The sequence below is a fragment of the Vanessa tameamea genome, chromosome 15, assembly GCF_037043105.1.
Source record: "Vanessa tameamea isolate UH-Manoa-2023 chromosome 15, ilVanTame1 primary haplotype, whole genome shotgun sequence".
In the NCBI taxonomy this organism is placed as follows: Eukaryota; Metazoa; Arthropoda; class Insecta; order Lepidoptera; family Nymphalidae; genus Vanessa; species Vanessa tameamea.
This window is the reverse complement of record NC_087323.1, coordinates 11,442,546-11,465,324: the sequence shown is the minus strand read 5'-3', so window position 1 is coordinate 11,465,324 and position 22,779 is coordinate 11,442,546. Positions and strand designations below refer to the sequence as shown.

Below are 22,779 nucleotides of genomic sequence, written 5' to 3'. Positions count from 1 at the left end.
ACTGGACAAGCAGTAATTCCTCCACAAAACAGCAGCTTCAACTCAGCAAAACTCTTCAGTTGAGTCCAACAAGCAATATTATAATACTTTGGAATATAATTTTCAAAGTATATATCAATAAAAAAAAACACTCCCTGTGAACGAAACAACTTAGTACCTATCTTGCGTAAGCACTAAGAAGGTCCTAAGAATGCCCCAAACACAGGTACAAGCAAGAATAAGTTATTAAAATTGAATAATAACTCATAAGATTGAGATTATTAAATTGGATATTTAAAGTGCCAAAATATGGGAAATTATTGCTTAATTTGCAATAATACAATATAGAAAAGCAAGAACTATATTTATATTAACGCAATCATGCCTTTAAACGATTTAAATCACCATAGGATTCGACTTAGGTCACCCAGTACATGGACAAGGTCTATGTTCAGTTTTTGAGTAAAATATTAGAAAATTAATAGAAATTATTACTGAGCCATGTAGGATATCGATTATCAAAGGTAATTAATGCGTGAACTCACCTCAGGAGTGTTTAAATAAATGAAAATTCGGCAATACTTGTCAGATATTGCACGTGGCCGGTTTTTGTACAAACACTGGAATTAAACTAAAGACTGATTAAATATCACTCTAAACACAATTAATCTGCTTCGATTAAACGAATATAAATTGTTTTACTTACGGCTTAGTAACCTGAACCTCTCAAAAATGGATACATATGATGATGACGTAGGTAACCCTCCGTTTACATATAATTCGTGTATAATCTGAAACGAATGTAAACCAATATACGAAATGTAGAAACAATATATTAAATGCCAATATTCTGGAATATTCTCTGAATATACTCACGAAGTAAAAACGTTTTAAACTGACAAGCGTCGGTAGATGACCGGCGCCTGCACAACGATAACATGAACGACGTAGACAACGCAGTGTTGCCATCTCATAAAACGAACAGATAATAAATATAAAGACGATTAAGATTCAAAAATCGAAGTTTTGTTAAATAATCGATAAATGATCATTACGATAAATACAATATTTTAATAAAATTAAATATTGAAAAATATAAATTTATAGGGTTACAATATTTGGTGAGAACTTTTTGTTGGGACCTATTTTTCGTTGCTACTTTTTTTTCTGTGGAGTTTAAATGACCCAGTGGGCAGTTAAAGGTTGAATAATGAGATGCTCGTGGGATAAATGTCAAACATAAAACAAATAATATTAAATCACAAAAACACTTTTTTAGGTTGCTGTTGTAAAAAAGGTTTGAATTAAATGTTAAGCTACCACCGGTTCAGAAACTAGTTTATACCGAAAAGACCGGCAAGGAACTCAATAGTTACTCTTTTCCACTATCTCCCAGTATTTATTCAAATATCATATAATATAATATCATATAATATAATATAATATTTATATTAAATAGTTCAACTTATATTGGTTTAAGTCATCACTTCAGTCGGGCGTCCCGAGACGCACACGTATTTTTTTAATGTATTAAGTAGGCGGACGGGCAAATGGGTCACCTGATGGTATGTGGTCACCACCACCCATATATATTGACGCTGTAATATATAAAAACCATTCCTTCACCACACCAATGCGCCACCAACCTTAGGAGCTAAGATGTTATGTCCCTTGTACCTGTAGTCACACTGGCTCACTCATCCTTCAAACCAGAACACTATACCACCACAATACTAAGTATTGCCGAATATTTGGTGAGTGGATATCTACCCAGACGGGCTTGCACAAAGCCTTACCAAGTAAACGAAACGAACTCCAAATTGTAAATTATTTAAAAATAAATTGAAAATGATCACTAGTGAGTTCGTTAGTCATCCTCGGAACCTATATCTCAAATCGTTTGCAGTTTTAATCGTATCGTTTCAATAGACCTAAAACCTTACATAGTTATATTTATATTATTAAACGTATGTATTCATTTCAATGAAAAGAAAACGCGATGAAGAGTATCGTTTGAAATATATAAATAGAAATATATTGTATTTCATAGATGCGAGTTTTATTCTGAGAGATGGCATTCTCAGAAATGATTGATTAAAAATGCTTATGGCTTTACAGTCTGCGCTCTTAAACTCCACTATTAGATTCCATAAAGCTATTTTGTAATAAATCTCGTTTACCGGAGAACCCGATCGTGATGTATTAAAAAAGTTTTATTCTTTAAAGAATAATAGCAATGCATTTTAAGGAATAACTAATATTCCTATTTACATCTAGATTTAAAATTAAAGCTTGTGTTATTAGTGGGGACGAGAATACCCAAGGGGTCATTATCGATCCTGCGAATTTTTACATCGCTAGGTCGACCTTAAATCATTGCGCTATTGACGCTTAAACAATTATGCGATTTTGATTATGATGATGATGATATTTAAAGTATATGCATTATAATAGCAAATCAATGCACGTCGGTTGTCAACATTTTACAAGTGAGATACAATGACAATTCTCATAAGTATGATTTTATAAACGAGCTGAATAAAATAAGATACTCTGATTTTGTGATTAGTTGCTCATATTAGTTTAACACAATATTACATAAAGATTTCAATATGAGCTTTCAGAATCGTAGTTACATTAAATATTGAAAAAATCAATATCTTGTTACATCGAAAATCAGACATCACAATAGAAGAATCGATTTCAACATAACGGTCAGCTACGGAATATTTCCGACGGCAAACAAATCATGTTATTGATATTTACATTTTAGTTACCATCCGTCCATCCACCTGCCCTTATCCCAATTTTATTTGGGGTCGGTGCAGCATGTCTTCCTCTTCCATACTTCTCTGTCAGACGTAATTTCACAAGTAATATTCTTTCCAGCAATATCGGCTTTCACACAATCCATCCAACGCTTCTTCGGTCGTCCCCTACCTCTATATCCATCCACATCCATGCTCAAGACCTTCCTCACAACATGGTCCTTATTCCTCCACATAACATGCCCATACCATCACAGCCGGCTTTCACGTAACTTCTCGGCTAACGGTACCACTTTCAAACTTCCTCTTCTGTACTCATTCCTTACTCTATCCATTCGCGTAACCACACATTCCTCTCAAGATTCTCATCTCCGCTACATGCATTTGTCTTTCATTCATCCCTTTTGTGGCCCAACACTCTGATCCATATAGGACAGCAGGTCTGACCATGGTCTTATAGATCTTCCCCATAAGTTTAAGGGGAATACGTGGGTCACAAATTGTTCCCGTAACCTGCCGCCATTTCATCCACCCTGTGTTAATCCTGTGCTTCACTGTTCGATCTACTTCACCATCGCCTCGAATGAGTGAACCGAGATACTTTAGTAACATACATATAAATTATTCGTCATTCCCTCCCACTAAGACATAAATCCAGCTCAAACATGCCACTCTCTGCAATAAAAATCTATCCTAAAAATTCACAAATAAGTCGATAAAATGATACAAAAAATATATTGAATTATTAATATAAATGTGCTTCCCAAAAATCCACAACAAAAGCTTCACTCCCAGCCTATGAGGAAGTTTCGACGATTACAGAACTGAAACGAGCAGTAACTTGGAAACTATTGCAATAGGACTTTGCTATTTGTCTGATTCGATCATAAAATAATATAAACTCGTATTCGCTTCTCATCTCAACTTTGTACAGATGAAATAAGAATATGATTTATTAATTCTTGGAACCATATCGCACCTACCAAACCTTAACTCTACAGGGATCTCAAACAAACACCCAATAGAATTATATATATTTGTATGCGTGTGTGTTGTGTAAGATAATAATAATTAATTATAGTATTGGTTTTGACTAGTGTATGACTTAGGGCGACATAAGACGCTGTGACGTGAGACATAAAGATCATTCTGTTGAGAACCCTCGACGTCGGGCGAACAAATAATATCACATATACGGAATCCTTCGGCTTCTGTAATATAATATGTATATGATCATAAACCGAGATGGCCCAGTGGTTAGAACGCTTGCATCTTAACCGATGATTTCGGGTTCAAACCCAGGCAGGCACCACTGAATTTACATGTGCTTAATTTGTTTATAATTCATCTCGTTTTCGGCGGTGAAGGAAAACATCGTGAGGAAACCTGCATGTGTCTAATTTCAACGAAATTCTGCCACATGTGTATTCCACCAACCAGCATTGGAGCAGCGTGGTGGAATATGCTCCATACCTTCTCCTCGACGGGAGAGGAGGCCTTAGCCCAGCAGTGGGAAATTTACAGGCTGATTATGTTTATGTTTATGATCATAATGATGATCGTTACGATTATCCTAAGTATAGAGTCGGCTCATGGGTGTGTTTTAAGTGCAAGAGAAAATTTAACAAAAATAATAATAAAAACATTAAAAAAAATAAGTACCTGCTCCAGTTTTACAATGCTATTCACCTTATACATTAACAACCATCTCCTTGCAAAACACCAATCCTTGTTCACCATCAGCGGTTAGTTGATTATCCGCTAGGCGCTAAGTGGTAATTCGGTGTTTATACTCGCGTAATATAATATTAATAACCTACATCGAACGAGAGAAGGGATGTATCTTTTCCAGATTGGAAATCACATCGTCACGGTAATATGCGAAAGCGATCCCGTGACGCTCACCGAAAACACGGAGACGGTACAGCTGGTTCTTTAGTGGATATTGGTCTTGAGCACTGGTAATTCTCACAAACGGGTATCCTTTTTGTGGGGAAAACGCAAGGAAAGCGTTTTAGGGCGGAAACCATACGGCTCTAAAATATAATCATGTAGCATTTAGGTCGATCATTTTTCTATAAATCAATATTTAAGCAACAGCTTCAAATTTACCAGTTCGGAATTAAGGTCTTCTTTATATAAGGCCACTTTGAACATATAAATGAAAATGAAGGTCATGAAAATTCAGCAAAGCTTGCCTGACTTGAAACCACTATCTTCGGATAAGTTGCGCCTGTTACAATTCAAGAACCCTGGACCAGTTCGGTATTGGACCTTCAGTATTTAAATATTGAGAAGCATAATAATAAAGATACCACAGTCTTGTCGTTATCAAATAACATAAATACATCTTATATAAGTATAATATACAATATTTGTGTCTGCACTCTAGATGTCTGAAAATGGATGCTCTCTACGGATTATAAGCATTAACCAAGAGGCTTTGAGACTTCAACGTAACGTTACTTACTAAAATAATATTAATCTTAGATAGCAGAAATATGTATGTATTACATGAATAAGGCACTAGTCTTGTTAAACCCAACACAAGCTAACATTTTATTAAATACATAATTAAATCTGTAAACTTGGCTAAGTGATCTCTATGATCACGTCCAGAGTAACTGACGTGTCACATCCGTCCAATCTATTTAAGGTTCCGACGGGTTTAAAGGAAAAAGGAACCCTTATACTGCTTGGTCCGTTTTCCGTCTGTCCATCTGTCTGTCCGTGAAAGCCCTTTTCTCAGGAACGCGCGAAGGTTACAAATTTAATGAATACCAAATATTAACGTCTGCGGTCCAATTTCGATTGTTGTGTTTCAGTATAATTTGAATCACAGGGATTACGAGAACTTTAGAAACTGCTTGAATATATCACCATATTAAACCTTCTGTCTAGTCGCTCCAAAATAGCGTCTAGATTTAATATTCAGCTATATGAAAAAATACGTATGTGTGAATAAGCACATACTTATGTATTTCCTAGTGTGTGTTTTAAAAAATCTAAATTCAAAATTTTGTGGTTTTTATTAGCTTATATTTGTTAGATTTGAACGATTACGCAATCAAAAGATTCGTTTATTTCGCATTTCTGATACATCTGCAAAGGTAATACAAAACCTTCCCGTTGGCTAGAAAAAAAAGGCCATTTTTTTATAAAAAATGTGTAACTCAGAAAAAAATATCCGAATCGGATATCGGATGATCTAGCTAGTTTTTATCAAGCAATAGTTGGCATTATTGTGTTTGGGTTTGAAGTGTGGATGAGAAGAGCCAGTGTAAATACAGGCACAAATAAATTAGTATTTTTTTTAAACTGTTTCGCATTACTAACCTATAAAGGCGCCAGTGACTGTGTATTAACTGTTTATAACCATCATGATAAACTCACTGACAGTCGCGATCAGTCAGAATAAAGATATTTACGTGGATATAGTCGTGGAGAACAGCTAGTCGTTTATAATCTTGGAATAGATTTAATATGGAATTATAGAAGTAAATATATATGCCCTGCCAACCAGTTTATAGATGATATATCCTTGGTGCAACAAAGACTCACTCATAGACTATTCAACCAAGAAAATAGCAATATTGCTAATATGTTTGTCGAAAATTAATAGTGATACACACTCAGATCATGTGCAAAGCTCTGCCATATGATATCTAATTAATCGCAACGCCTCACTAATTCTAAACACCCGAGCTCAGCTACTCGAAGCGTCGTCATATTGTCCTGATAAATAGATGGTACTTGCTCAAGCGAGTCTGCACAAGATCTATTACAAGACACACTTTCAATGAAGCAATCGGCAGGCAATAAATCGGGTTATACATCAATATTACATTAACCGTCTGTAAATTTCCCAGTGCTGGGCTAAGGCCTCCTCTCCCTTTGTGGAGAAGGTTTGGAGCATATACCACCAAGCTGCTCCAATGCGGGTCGGTGGATACATATGTGGCAGAATTTCGTTGAAATTAGACACATGCAGGTTCAAACCCAGGCAAGCACCACTGAATTTTCATGTGCTTAATTTGTGTTTATAATTCATCTCGTGCTCGGCGGTGAAGGTAAACATCGTGAGGAAACCTGCATGTGTCTAATTTCAACGATTTTCTGCCACATGTGTACTCCACCCGCATAGGAGTAGCGTAGTGGAATATGGTCCAAAAACCTTCTCCTCAAAGGGAGAGGAGGCCTTAGCCCAGCAGTGGGAAATTTACAGACTGTTAATGTAATCAATTACCATTAGTAACCAAGTCAGTTCCTGCCATAAAGAAAAATCTATTTGAGTACTACTTTATACTCGTACACTAATTTCCTAGATAAAACAATTTCAAATACTATCCTGATATTATGATTATTATATTGAGACGCTTTAATAAATCAAAGTTGATTTACCGCTCACATAAGTTATATTGAAGTATACAAATTTTAGAATTAGTCTAAGAGCTGGCTGGCGGTCGATTGGATGATGGTTTTAACAAATTTATAGTCAATGAGAGACGTATTGATTAAACATGAATCAGCCCGACGATTGCATTTTCAAACTCCGGAAAGGGCCACTGGATTTCCATATACCAATTTTTTGTTTATATCATCTCGGTGGATAAGGAAAATGTCGTAATGCAAAATCTGTTTAATATTATGTATAAATATATACGTAGTAATATCAAAATAGATCGCTAGCTCTCAGACTAAAGCGACTGTTGTACGGTTAATATAACTTAATTTGGACAACTAGCTTAGTAACTAAGTTATTAAACTTAAAGGTTTCTGATAGTGTACAGTCAACAAATGAGGAACTAATCGTTTCATATGGCTCCATACACAGACTGCGAGAAGCTGGATTATAACTTTCTCAGCATTCATTCTATTAATGAATGTTTCTAATGTAATGAATTTTTTTAAGGATGGCAGACGGGCAAATGAACCACCTGATGGTAAGCGACACCACTCTCTGTATACATTAGTGCCGTAAACATACCTAACATCACCAATGCGTAACCAACCTTGACAGCTAAGTTGTTACGTATGACCTTGTAGTTACACTAGCTCACTCACCCTTCAAATCGGAACACAACAATACTGAGTACTACCGTTTGACGGTAGATTATACGATAAATAGGTACCTACGCACCAAGTAAAACTTGATTTGATAATTAAAATCTAACAATTAAAATAAATAAAAAAAAACACAACATTTTAAATTTCGAATTTAATAAACACACACTAATAAATACATAAACATATTCTTATTCACACGTACATATGTATTTTTTATATAGCTTAATATAGACTAGATAGGAGGTTGAGGTTTAATATGGAGACATATTCACGCAGTTTCTAAAGTTCTCGTATCCACAGTGATTCAAATTATACTGAAACACAACAATCGAAATTCAGAAACATTGATTTGGATTAGTAGAAAGATATTAAAGGTGTACGGAACAACTACTATGTAGTACTAAATTTAAGACATATAATTAACTCAGACTTCGTATCTGATTAAGTTTGGAAGGTCTGATCGAAACTTAGACGGTGAATTCAGTAATTGGTTTAACCTATCCTATAATTTAGTTTCAAAACTGACCCCAGGTCGAACAAGAATAATATAAATTGATGAAACAAAACTTTGTTTACGGGACTTTAACCTTTATTTCAATGGATTATAGGTGAACATTGACAAATTCATACACCATTTATTCGTTTTTGATATGCTTTCAACTTCAACAAAATCAGTTTGTGATTATACGAGTTTTACTTGAACAATCATTTATTTTATTTATTTATTACATCACCAACAAAATACTAGTACAATGAAATACTGACACACTTCCAGTATATAACTAAGTGGTATCTTAATAATAATTGGTTATATCGTTATACAAACGACAGACAAAAAATAAATCAATACAAAACATTAAATTATGCTCTAGTTTTCTATTTATAAAGAACGGAAAAAATGTATTAAATTAGATTACAGAATAAATTTTAATCAAAACATACTTTATTCAAGTAGGCTTTTACAAGCACTTTTGAATCGTCATTTAATAAAATCATATTAATGAAGCTACAACCGGTTCGGAATGTAGATTCTACCGAAGAAAAAATTAAAATACAAAGTTATATTAGTCAAATACAACTGTATATATATGCTGCCTATATATATATATGCCTTGAAGTCAACGAGTATTAGCATCACGATTTTATATAATCTATATAATCTTGTATTGAATAATATACTTTATATTAATGATTTTTTTTTTACAAATGATTTGAATTTATGAATCATTGATAAACGCTTCAGTTTTAAATTTGAATAACCCATTATAGAAAAAAATCGAAACATCTCATGATTCTATTTAAAGAATTCTAGAATATTAACTTAAATTAGATTTAAATTATTCAATATTGAAAGTCTTAGCGTTTGCTTGAACGAAAATTGTATTGATTGTAAGAATAGGACTATATTTTAACGACTTTTATAACCCGATTGAGCCGAGATGGCCCAGTGGTTAGGTTAAAACCACTGTGCCATCTCGACTCCAATCTTCGACATGACAACTTCATATCGAATTGGAGATATAATAAAAATGGGAAAATTCCAATTCAATAACTAGTTTAGTTATATTTCACATAACACAACCAAAATTCTCATTATTTCTAAATGATGAACTTCTCTCTCGCTATCCAATATTACACTCAATTTTTTTCTTATATTTTATCTATGATATCATATTTAAATATAAGGAAATTAATTGTGTAAAGTAAAAGTAAAGCAACGGCCTGAAAGCCTCCCTCTATTTTGAGGAGAAGGTTCGGAGCTGACTCCACGACGTTGCTTATAAGCCGGATCGGTGCAGGATTCCTCACGATGATTTCCTTCACATTCAATTTGTAAATGAAGCACATGAAAATTCAATTGTATTTGACCGAGTTTGAAATCAGAATCATCGGTTAAGATTCGCAGTTAAGATTCTTCTAACCAGATCACGGCTCCTAAATAATTACATCTGTTAAATAAAATATAAAAGATACTAGGGGGCCACAACATCAGTATTTTATATATTAATTTTGTTATCTTGGCCAGCATACTAGAATAAAATGATTATTAAATTCTTGTATTGTCGTTGGTCATTTATACGCTAATTTTCATCATCAGACGTCTTGAAGAAGTTGGAAATAACGTTGAATGAAAACTACATAATTAAATGCCGTTCAAACTATAATAAACGAGTTAATTATTATAGTTGGTACAATTTTCTTTTGGTAAAATAAGATTTTGTGCGCGGAAAGTGAATCTATATTTTTGGGGAAATATTATCATAGTGTGTTCGGGTCTAAGAATCATAAAGATATGTAATTATTATAACCAAATATATTCTTCTATATTCCTTTACAATTCGATATATATGTTATATGAAAAAGATATCCAATTAAAACATTTCGCTTCAAAATAAAACGGAACATTTCAAAAGATAAAAATAACATCACTCCGCAATGTTCCAATGATTTTTCAATTCAGATATCCTTCGTATAACCCACTCAACTGGATTACTTTAAAAAATATATTATATCATATATTTATACTAATATTATAAACGCGAAAGGAGCTTTATGTGTCTATTACGCTTTTAGGGCTAAACTACTAAACCGAATTTGATAATGTTTTGCTATGAAGTAAGCTTAAATCTCAAGAAAGGACAAGGACATTTTTTATGCCTAACACTTACGATAGCTTCTCATTTTTTTTCCATTAAGCCCTCATTGGCGCAGCATCTATAACAAATTTGACTTAACCAAAGGTCAGCGATTTGAATCAGACAACATTAGTAAAATCTCTACTTGAGTTAATTAAAAGGAAGACTGTCAGAACTCTCCTTTAGCCAGAATTGATATTCTTACGGGTTAAAACTGATTAAACAATAATTACCGCTCATTAGGACCTCCTTGGTCTTCACTACTTACATAGGTAGATATATATTAGCTTGAGTCTTAACCTTTTAAAATTTCAGCACTAATAAAGCAACAAATTAAATTGTTTTTGGAGACAAATCATCTTTCTTCAATCTAGTTCAGTTTTGTTTATTCCTTTACAAATTTTTTTTTTAAATTATTTATTTTTATTTCTTGCCGTGGTCTAGTCAATAAAAGCGCTATAAAGCGTTTTTATGAATTTCTCACATTGTGTGTTCTATGCGTAACTTTAACTGTAACGAACCGAGATGGCCCAGTGGTTAGAACGCGTGCATCTTAACCGATGATTTCGGGTTCAAACCCAGGCAGGCACCACTGAATTTACATGTGCTTAATTTGTTTATAATTCATCTCGTGCTCGGCGGTGAAGGAAAACATCGTGAGGAAACCTGCATGTGTCTAATTTCAACGAAATTCTGCCACATGTGTATTCCACCAACCCGCATTGGAGCAGCGTGGTGGAATATGCTCCATACCTTCTCCTCAACGGGAGAGGACGCCTTAGCCCAGCAGTGGGAAATTTACAGGCTGATTATGTTTATTTATGTTATGCGTAACTTATCAGCGCCCAGTGCACCGAAATACTCACTAAAAAACCAACTCTCTCCGTCTTGGGATCACGGGATCACTATATTAACTGTATAATTAAGGAGATATTGTTATATAAACATTTTAATATTTATACATATAGATATTGTGTTCTCCTATTAGTGAGATAATCAATATTACTTTTATAAAAGTATTATAAACGCTTGTGTTATTTGAATATAATTGCTGGATATCATAAATAACTCTTTAAATCATTGTAACATACAAAAGATAAACAGTCTTACATTTTTTCATAAAAAAATCAAAAATCAAAATATACTTTATTCAAGTAGGCTTTTACAAGCACTTTTGAATCGTTATTTAACAAACTATTTAAAGTAAAGCTACCACCGGTTCGGAATGTAGATTCTACCTAGAAGAACCGGCAAGAAACTCAGTAGTTAAAAGTTTTAAATACAATTATATATGTATGTTATGTCTCCTACCTGGAAGTCAACGAGCATTAACTCCACGCTTTTTTATCATCAATATAATCGTGTATCGAATAATACGCCTTCTTTACCAATGTATTTTTTACAATAGACTTGAATCTATGAAACGGCAAAGTTAAAAATGTCTGCGGAATTTTATTATAAAAGCGGATACCTTGCCCCAAGAATGATTTATTGACTTTGCGGAGTCGGAATCTTGGCGTTCTAAGCTTATCCTTACTTCTTGTGCACATACAATGATTATCAATCTCCAAGACAAGACAAGTATTATTAACTTGAAAATTGACATTAATAATGTAACTGTATGTAACTGATGACAATTAGTTTAACAAAAAAAAAAAACTCCCGCTGAATTTCTTTCGCCGGTTCTTCTCAGGTCAGGGTGTTTCCTTTTCCGAACCGGTAATGCTTCTATATTAAATAAAGGAATTAGAGTTTGAGTTTATAAATAATTTAACAATAAGGCCTACAATTCTAAGCTGCCAGGACTGCCATCCATTATAATTTCGTGTTATTAAATTCACAAGACTTTTAGGCTTTCTATTTATTAAATATATGAAGCTTGTATTAAAAAAAACGTGTGTAAGATGTCTCGTGGGACACCTAGTTAGAACGAAGTTACTTCCGCTATAAATTATGTATGTAATAACAGACAGAATAACAACATTTGAGTAGAATTAAATAACAAATAAAATATATTAAAATCTTTAATTTTATTTAGGTTTATATAAAACCGTATAAAATAGAAATAGAAAGAGGCGGATAGAACGAGAAAGAGAGGGCGCCTGAGGGCGGCGTAACGCCTTGAGCTTACGTGATGATTGCTTCCAGTTCACTCTACTGTACGCGTAAAAGAACTTCGTTCCGAAAAATAACAATAAGATGACAAGAAACGAAAGATACCTGAATATTTACTGAAATACGATGAAATCGAAATAAAAAAAATTGTTAATACCTATTTCCAAAAATAAAGAGAGCCTTAAAGAGCCGTCATGGATGATGTTAAAAGCGCATCGCTGAAAGAGCTAAAGGCTATCCCAAAAATCAAGTTTGAGATGTGTTTCGACGAAGGCGCTAGCACAAGTGCATAATATCTAATAGGGACTATTTTGTAGGCGACAACGTTAATGTAGACAAATTTGTTTTTTTTTTTTCAAACAACAAGAATTTCCGTTACTTTTTAATACACCTCGTATTTTATTTCTTAGTGATTTTTTGATAAATACGAAAGTAACTCACTGATGAAATTGGATGCGAAGCAAGATTGAACACCAAGGAAGGACGTAGACCGTAACCTACGACAAACGGCGCGTGTTAGGAAGCGGGGCACAACACGTAAACAAATCTGAGGGCGAAAACTTGTAACAATATATTAATAACATTTATATAATATAAATGAAAACAATTTTTATCTGTGATATGTAAAATATTATACATATAAATGATATGATGAACTGTGATATGTCTGTGATAGTGATAGCTTGAAACTAGGCTTGAATAAACAACGAGTACACCTGGTCACAGATATATGTTGACATTGCGGGGTCTAAGCCATAAGAGGGAGCGATTTCACTTTAAAAACAAACATTGATCTTTTATAACCCGATTAAATTACAAAGCTGTGTGAGACTGAAGCTACTCTACCTAGCCTAGACATTTTTTTTTATATTCATAACATCTCTGTCTCTGTTGAATTTTGATATGTGTGTATGTAATTTTACGTGTCGATCTAAATGGATGCAATATAGATTAGTACTCTAAGAAATATTAATCGTTCCTAATATTACCAATGCGCCCCTAACATTGGAAACTAAGATGCTATATCCCTTGTGCCTGTAGTGACTGGCTCACTCAAGCAGCCAACCGAAACGAAACACTAATTATTGCTATTTGGTAAGTTCTGGGTGGTACCTACCCAAATGGGCTTGCACAACCAGTTAGTAAATTTAATTTCAACTTGAAATTTAAAATATACTTGATACAATGAGGCTTAAAAAACACTTTTGATTGTGATTTTTTTAAGTCTATTTTATATTTTTTAAGCTACAACTTGTTCGGAATGTTGACTCTACCGAGGAAGCCTCTATAACTCGTTTTCTTAAACGGGACTGAAATAAATGTAGAGTTATTTCGCAGTGTTTTATTTTATGTTTAAAGTTAAACTTACAAATAGCAGAGCACTTTAACGCATCGTAAAACGACGTATGAACATATCCGAGCATTTCTAGAGCTATAATTAAATTCAAGTATATAAGTCACGAACCTACTTGAATAAATTATCATTCATTCTGATTATAAGTTAACACAAAGAAATGTTCAAGTCATCCTACCTTAATTATGGTGTTAACTTAATTATTTTTTGTATAATTATATACCTATTTGCTTAAATGAAATCAAATGCATTTCATTTAAGTAAACTTTACAATAAAGCATTTTTGAATGGTTAATATTATATAAATCTCAACTCTACCGCCGTTTTAGAGAGCAACTTCCAGTCAAAAAATAGAAAGAAACTCGCATAGTCGCTCTTTTAAAACAAACCAGATTTACAATGAGATTAGTATCCACAATTATTGTTCATGACAGTTCTGCGTTGGAACTGAGCTTAAATCCAAGCAGGTTTATCCAAAATTGTATGTATTCATGAATGTATGATATATTAAAACTGTACTGAATATTGTACTGCTTTATTTTTAATTCTTTTTTGTTTATGTAAGAACGGCTGACATTTTTCGGATTGGAGTAAGAATTTGTTAAAATTTAATATGGCACCAATGTCTATGAGCAATGATCACCGCTTACCTTTTAGCCCATTTTCTACCTAACGATGCAACAAAAAACATAGTCACCTCATAATCACTACAGCGTAACAACGCGTAAATCTTTCAGTCCTGGCCAACGATTTTCACTTCTCTTTTGACAAGATTTGTAGCGTATTCCAATTGACGCACGTACGTAGTGGCAGGGCTTTGTGCAGCCCATATTTTTAGGGTCTCATTTTTTTAACGCCTTACTTAGTAATACTTGGTATTGTTGTGTTACGGTTTGAAGGGTACGTAAGTCAAATGTACAGACACAGGGGACGTAAAACCTTGCTTATTTGCCCGTCCTCCTGATTACGTTATTTACAAAAAAGAAGATACTTCACAACACGAAAATCAAAATGACATCCGTTGTAAGTTTTCAAATAAAGTGGAGACCGGAATAGATGCGGACGACGGAGAACCTGTAACGTCGGCGCATCTTTAGCCAGAAAATATCCAGTAACGTATTCTGATTCGATAACGATGGTGATGACGAACTTACTCAGATAAACTTTGTCTGATAACGATCAGTTATAAAAAAGAGATGTGCCGTTAGACAGCCGGCTGAAATGAAGTCGATATAACTTATGTTATACGTACAATAAAATAAATTCAAAATCTTTGAGAAAAATAATATTTATTAAAAATTCCGTGTGAATTAAATTAACAAAAAATAAATTTAAATAATGTTATACGAAACGAGAAAGAGAGAGAAAGATCATCTGGAGAGTACATAAAGCTTTTTGCTTACGTGATGAATTTCTGCCAGTTCATTCTACTAAGGGCGCGTCAAAGAACTTCGTTCCAACAACAAAAGGCTTTCGCCTCTGACTTACATTAACAGCCTGTAAATTTCCCACTGCTGGGCTCTCCCTTTGAGGAGAAGGTTTTGGAGCATATTCCACCACGCTGCTCCAATGCGGGTTGGTAGAATACAAATGTGGCAGAATTTCGTTGAAATTAGACCCATGCAGGTTTCCTCACGATGTTTTCCTTCACCGCCGAGCACGAGATGAATTATACACTGGGCCATCTCGGCTCACCTCTGACTTAGACCATTTAATTGTTGAATATCTAACCGCTCTCCAAATTACAGCTTCGCATGCCCATTTATTAATTACAAATGAGAGATAGCGTTTGAGGTCTCGTTAAATTTGGTTGAATGTACATTGAACAAGCTTGACTGTTTGATGTTCCGGAAATTTAATACTGAAAGTTAAACCTGTGGCTGTGATGAACTCTGCGAGCTGTATTCCTGATCGTATCGGAATATCACTGCTGTTAATTCAAATTCAGACCTGATTTGTAGAAATCCACTTCCGTTGCAGGATCTGGCTGGATGCCAACTCATTCGCAGTGTAACTACAGGCACGATTGACGAGTAGGCGGTATTTATTTATACTTCTTATAGTACTAGTGTTTAAGAGTAAATTTGACCATATATATATTGGACAACATTACATACATTACTCTGATCCCAATGTAAGTAGCTAAAGAGCTTGTGTTAAGGAAAATCAGAAGTTACGACGGTACCACAAACACGCAGACCCAAGACGACATAGAAAACGAAACTTTTTACATCAACTCGGCCGGAAATCGAACCCGGGACCTCGGAGTGGCGTACCCATGAAAACTGGTGTACATATTACTCGACCACGGAGGTCGTCAAAATAATATAAGCCATAGAAATTTGATATATAAAAAAAACAATTGACCTGCCATAGAAGTTTAAAATAAATATAGCTAATGTCACTTAGGATAAAGTAAGAGATCTAATTCATACATCTAAATCTGTTCAGATACTTAAAAGTTGTGTTGGAACAAAGATACTAACATATACATATGTGGGAGATAATAATTTTTAATCAAGTTCCGATCTTATAATACGGTTGTGCTATTGACTCAAAAGGACAAGTTGCTATAAAAAAGGCTCGACAGATGTCAACAGATCAGAAGTGGTTCAGTGTTGAACACGGCACAATCGGTGCTCTGAACTGTTTTTTGGTGATTAAACTAGGTGGGCGTATCTTTGTACTTATTCTGTAATTAAATTCAATTATTCCATACATTATATCGAATTCATTGTAATTAGTGTTTAAGAATAAGTATAGTTTATTGTTATCGCTTTAAATATACATTGTTTACTTATAAATTGATTTTACTATTTATTTTGTCAACCGTTCTCCGACACATACATATATATACGTACTAGAACCCTGCGTATATTATACTCCATTTTTGGGCGTGTAAAAAATAACTTTCTTCTCAAATAAACGAAAACATAAATCGTGTATAATTATAATATTTATGAATTTAATATACGTTTATAGTTAAGTTAACACAGAACAGTGTATAATCGCTATAGTTCGATATGTGTCATTAGGTGTAAGTTTTTAAATACAACGTCAGAGCTATTCAAAAAGTATTTAGTTAAAAGTTATTTCTAATATGTTTTATTATTTAAATAATAGATGTCACTGTACCAAAATAAATCGCGCTAACGTTTGGTATTGTTGTAAATACTAATGTTCGAGAAATGTTTGTGTATTCAGTTCAAAAATAATAATGTATACGTGAAGAATAAAATATCAGTGTAAAAAGTGAAGTGTTTTACTGGTTCCTGAAGTAAGCTTATGTACGACTGTGCGGGTTGTACAAACAGTACAAGCAAATACGTTAATATTTAGATAAAAAAATTTAAAATACAAAGCATCTGACGGTTAAATTCTGAATTTTCAAGATACATGATTTAGGTAAACTTTATCTTAAGAAGCTGTCTGTTGCAGATTAGACTATGATAAAATAGTTTAATCTCCATTATAATGTTATATACACTTTGTGAACTAAATAATGTTTGAAATATTAATATAAACTACGTGACCCTTGTTACCTAGATCTTAGACATTTTGACGCAGCCAACAAGACAGCCGAAAGAAAAACAGGTATGGTGAGACACCCGTTTGGAACTTTCTTTCTAGAATCTTCACATCTCTCTCTAAATATCTTTTATCTATCTATCAATTACATCTTCACATATATTAAAAAGCAAACACAATAAAATAAATTGAAAATATTTGGAAATAATTCAATGACAAGAAAAAATTAAAAGTCCCGTGTGAATTATAATTTGAACAAAAAATTGAGGTTAAATAATTTTATTTAAAACTGTATGCAATAAATAGAGTGAGAAGGGGATACATCGATGGAGGGGGGCGCACTTTTTTCTTACGAGACAATTTCTGACAGTTCACTTTATTGTAAAACAAAACAACGAAAAGGGGTAATTTTAATAACTAAATGAAACAATTAAGAACTTTTTATCTTTAAGACTTATAAAAGTAAATTTTCAACAAGAGCTCTTTTCTCTGTTCTCGAGAAAATCTTATTTTTGAACGGTTCCGAAGTAAAACTTGGTCGCAATGAGAATAAAAGTTTAATTTACAACTTAAATATATATTATTAATTGCTTATTTTATTCCTAACTCTCCGACGTAGAGATCATACAGTAATGTTGTACTGTACTTACGAACTGTGACCTGACACACAGATTACTTCATCAAAAGAAAAAAGGGCACAGGTATACCACTCTAAAAGCTAACAACCAAACCGATTAAGTTATATTCTATAAAATATAGTCAGTTAAATCAAATAAAATATATAGTAAGAAAAAGGGTCTTTGATGTCAGAAGAAAAAAGTCACAACCAACAGAGCGTTCGATTCCTTTACGTTTTCTCCTGATTCCTTTTGATTCTTGATTGTTCAAAGGATTACAGGTTGTTGTTATTCCACTAACTTCGGATGTAAGGTGCTTTATAAATTTCCAATGTTGACGCTTGTAATAGAATTGTGAGAGTTTTTATATATGTTTATTATGTATGTGTGTATCATGTATGTTTGTACTTGAAATGTTTTGAAAATTCGATTAATAAATTCATTCAATTGTCACCATTCCACGGTCATGAATGTGTCGTATTGCTTAGTAAGTAAAAGACGGTAAATGTCCCACTTGGGGCCTGAGGCCTCCTCTCCAATTTGAGGAGAAGATTTGGAGCCTACTCCACCACGCTGCTTCAATGTATCTAACCCAAACGAGATGAATTACAAACAGAAATAAGCACATGAAAATTCAGTGGTGCTTGCCCGGGTTTGAGCAATCATCAGCTAAGATGCACGCACTTCTTACCACTGGGCCATCTCGGCTCATCAATTGTACAATAAATATTATTAATCTTTATGTATCGTAATTAATGCTTTATTATTCAAATTTAATTAATAGTCATATTACGGTATTTGTTTTAGTCAAACTAAATATCTATAAACTAAGACTAAGATAAAATAGAACTACATTTTCCATAATTTGTCGACCAATGTTTTTTTTTATTATTGCTCGTTAGTTAGAAGCTAACGTTTAATCAATATTTAAAATTTTAAAAAGAAAAAAAAATCAGAATATGAAAATCACATAATTTTTTAATGAATCGAAAAGTCATGCTTTATTATTCAAATTTAATTAAAAATCATATTACGGTATTTGTTTTAGTCAAACTAAATATCTATAAACTAAGACTAAGATAAAATAGAACTACATTTTCCATAATTTGTCGATCAATTTTTTTTTTTATTATTGCTCGTTAGTTAGAAGCTAACGTTTAATCAATATTTAAAATTGTAAAAAGAAAAAAAATCAGAACATGAAAATCACATAATTTTTTAATGAATCGAAAAGTCGAATCTCTTCCACCGATCAAACATAAGTTACTATACTGTAGGCACGGGCGATATCCGAATTTCGTGACATCGGTTGTTTAACGGATATTTGGATTAAATATCGGTGTTGATATCCGATTTTAGATGTCTCTCTGTCTTTGTTTAACTTTACATTGTACAAAATGTGAGAAAGAGATGAAAAGAATGTGATATCAAAATCGGTTAAATATTCGCTTCGTCTCTTTCTCACAGATGGGTTACCGTTAACTTAAAGAGAGACAGGGCGAATATTTCATTAGTTTAATGTTATCGTACTTTGAATGCTTTGACGTACCAAAACGATATTTATAGTTTTTTAGATGCGGTGGAAACGGTTACTCGTCAACATCAAATAAATGACATCTGATATTCCGACGACGTCCGATTTTCGACTCATTCCTATATATCAGACACAGGCCTACTATACTGTGCCTATAATTTAATATGCTTCCATTTGAATGAAGAAATTTCAATTTATGATCCTAACACCCAATAATCGTCATTTCCAGTTCAATGGAGTGTGGGGTCTGCCGGCGGTGGTGTGCGACTGCTACATCGCTATGGACGTCACGTGCTCGACTTCAAGCATATTCAATCTGGTCGCCATCTCGGTCGACAGGTATTATTATTTTTCGATCTGATAATCAGCTTCGATATTTGTTTTATTATATAAAATCAATAATCAGACCTGCAAATGGGCCACCTGAGCATTCCTCATACTTAGGCATAAACTGTAGTTTCTAGAGAATATTTATAATTTTATCCAGATATAAAAAAGGGGGGTGCGCCCAATAGTGTTTTTTTTTTACATTGAACTCTTTTTTACGAAGGTATGCAGATTGAAGATTTCACCACCTAATGATAGGTATAAAATATTGACCATTCCTTACAATACCAATGCGCTACAAACATTAAGAACTAAGATGTTTCGTCCCTTATGACTTACACTGGCTCACCCATCATTCCAATGGGAACACAACGATTAACTTATGAAGTAATTAAGTTAAGTATTGCTGTTTGTCCTTAGAATATAGGTGAGTGGTACCTACCAAACGGATTTGCACAAAGACTTACCGTCAATTTTATATGCTTTAAAGTTACAAACATAGCGCCCTGTATGTCAATTTCAAAATTTTATTTATGTATCCCTTTTAAGAGCCAAGTTACCCAGTGAATTAGAGCCAAGGCAACCTCCACATGGTACGCCATATTTTTATTTATTTTATACTAAAACTCTTTTAAATTTCGTAATTAAATTCTAAATTAAACATAAAGATTACTGGCTTACGTATTTAACATTATACGTAAGCCAGTATAACAACATACATAATCAGCCTGTAAATTTCCCACTGCTGGGCTAAGGCCTCCTCTCCCGTTGAGGAGAAGGTATGGAGCATATTCCACCACGCTGCTCCAATGCGGGTTGGTGGAATACACATGTGGCAGAATTTCGTTGAAATTAGACACATGCAGGTTTCCTCACGATGTTTTCCTTCACCGCCGAGCACGAGATGAATTATAAACAAATTAAGCACATGTAAATTCAGTGGTGCCTGCCTGGGTTTGAACCCGAAATCATCGGTTAAGATGCACGCGTTCTAACCACTGGGCCATGAGAACATATAAACAACATACAAAGGGATCTCAACTAATTACCAGGTCTTTGGCAGAGGAAGTAATAGTAATGTCGTCCTGACCGAATCGGCCACGGATGCCAAGGGGAGTGCAGAAGTGTGTTCTCTATTTCCTAACTCTCGTAATCCGATGAAACCCGAAAGAGTTCAGGCACGGGAGTATACTTTCATCTTCCAGACCGCGGGCTGTTACTGAGAACTTTTCGATAGAAAAATCTAATATCTTTTAACCGACTTGGGGTTTGAGCCCAGGTCCTGGGGATCTGCGGCTTGTATCTAGCCACCAGCGCTACGAGGTACGTCACGTCAGGTCACGTTTGATAGTATTCTTTAAATCATTTAAAAAAATCAGGTATGTGAAATAAAAAAAAATTGCGTCAGAAACATCAAGATCGTTCCATAGATCTAAAAACAAAAAAAATCTCTAATTACCGCTAAAGAATATTTTATTAATATTAATAAGAAACTTTTTTAAATTATGATGTCGGTTATAAAATATAGCTTTTAGACTGCTCGAAGAAAGTCATCTTGGCATGTTTACGACCGCAGCAGGTTACGAGGTAATTTATCGTTAAACGTAACATCTCCACAAAATTATTTTCATAATATACATTCTCGCTCGCCGGCCCGACTTTACACGACTTAACCAGACGTAGAACCCCGCAGATATTTAAATTTACATAGCCGCGAAGCTCAACTGGTCCAGTGGTTAGAACCCTCGCAATTTAACCTAAGTTAGTGTGTTTAAACTTGTCAATCTAAAATAAAATGGCAATAAAAAATTGATTTGTGATTATATGTCATCTCGTGCTCGGCGGCGAAGGAAAACATCGTGAGGAAACCTGCATGTGTCTAATTTCAACGAAATTCTGCCACATATGTATTCCACCAACCGGCATTGGAGCAGCGTGGTGGAATATGCTCCAAACCTTCTCCTCAAAGGGAGAGGAGGCCTTAGCCCAGCAGTGGGAAATTTACAGGCTGCTAATGTAAACTTTACAATAATGCATTTCTCAATCGTCAATATCGACTTTACCTTCGGCACGTAACTCGCATAGTTGCTGTTTTCTTCTCTGACTAATGCATAAACACCAATCTACATTGGAGAAGTATGGTGGAATAAGCTTTGTAGGCTTATATTTTACTTAATAAATTGAATATTTAAAAATACCTTTACCGGACAAAGAGTTTTTAGTGTTAGTTACAAAATAATATTAGAATAAGTGCAAGTATGTGTGTGTGTGTATACAAGCACACATTCAATTCTCTTACGTTTATATTCTTGAGGGAAATCCGACACAATCGTAAACACATCCAAATAGACAGAACTCCAAACAGATCGGAGATCTGCTACCGTAAATTTCTTAACAAATACAAGCAATAAAATTTTATTGACTCAACCTGACACTTAAATTATAGCCTTACAAGCGAGCCACTAGAAAAAAGAGGCTGTGAAACAATAAACAATATTAAAATTGCAATAAAAATTGCATATCAATCACAAGTATATGAAATGGACTCTTGCCACGTCATCAGTCTAAATTTTAAGCGGGAGAAACTGCGATTTTTTGTAACAATAATATGTAGTGAAACCGTCTCTGAAACGCGCTGGATTTTCTTATATAAGTTTTATCTATATTCGTTTAGTAGTTATTTGTTAGTTATCGCAAAAATCAGCACTTAAATATTACTTCTTACTAATGTACAAACAAACTTTCTTGTCTAAGTTAATAGGCCGATTATATAAAAATATAATTTAGCTCTGAATATTTCACCTCTTAAATAAGGTATATGGTTTTCTTAGGAATAGTGAAAAAGAAAACTTAT

General features: G+C 33.8%; 1 protein-coding gene across 2 annotated transcripts in view; it reads left to right on the top strand.

Moving 5' to 3' along the window:
* LOC113400215 (dopamine D2-like receptor) overlaps positions 1 to 22,779 on the top strand; it is a 211,697-nt gene that overhangs the window by 158,023 nt on the left and 30,895 nt on the right. For both annotated transcript variants that reach the window (XM_026639703.2, XM_026639704.2), the window contains exon 3: positions 19,828 to 19,937. In XM_026639703.2, coding sequence (XP_026495488.1) covers positions 19,828 to 19,937 — 110 coding nt within the window. The remainder of the gene's footprint in view (positions 1 to 19,827; positions 19,938 to 22,779) is intronic.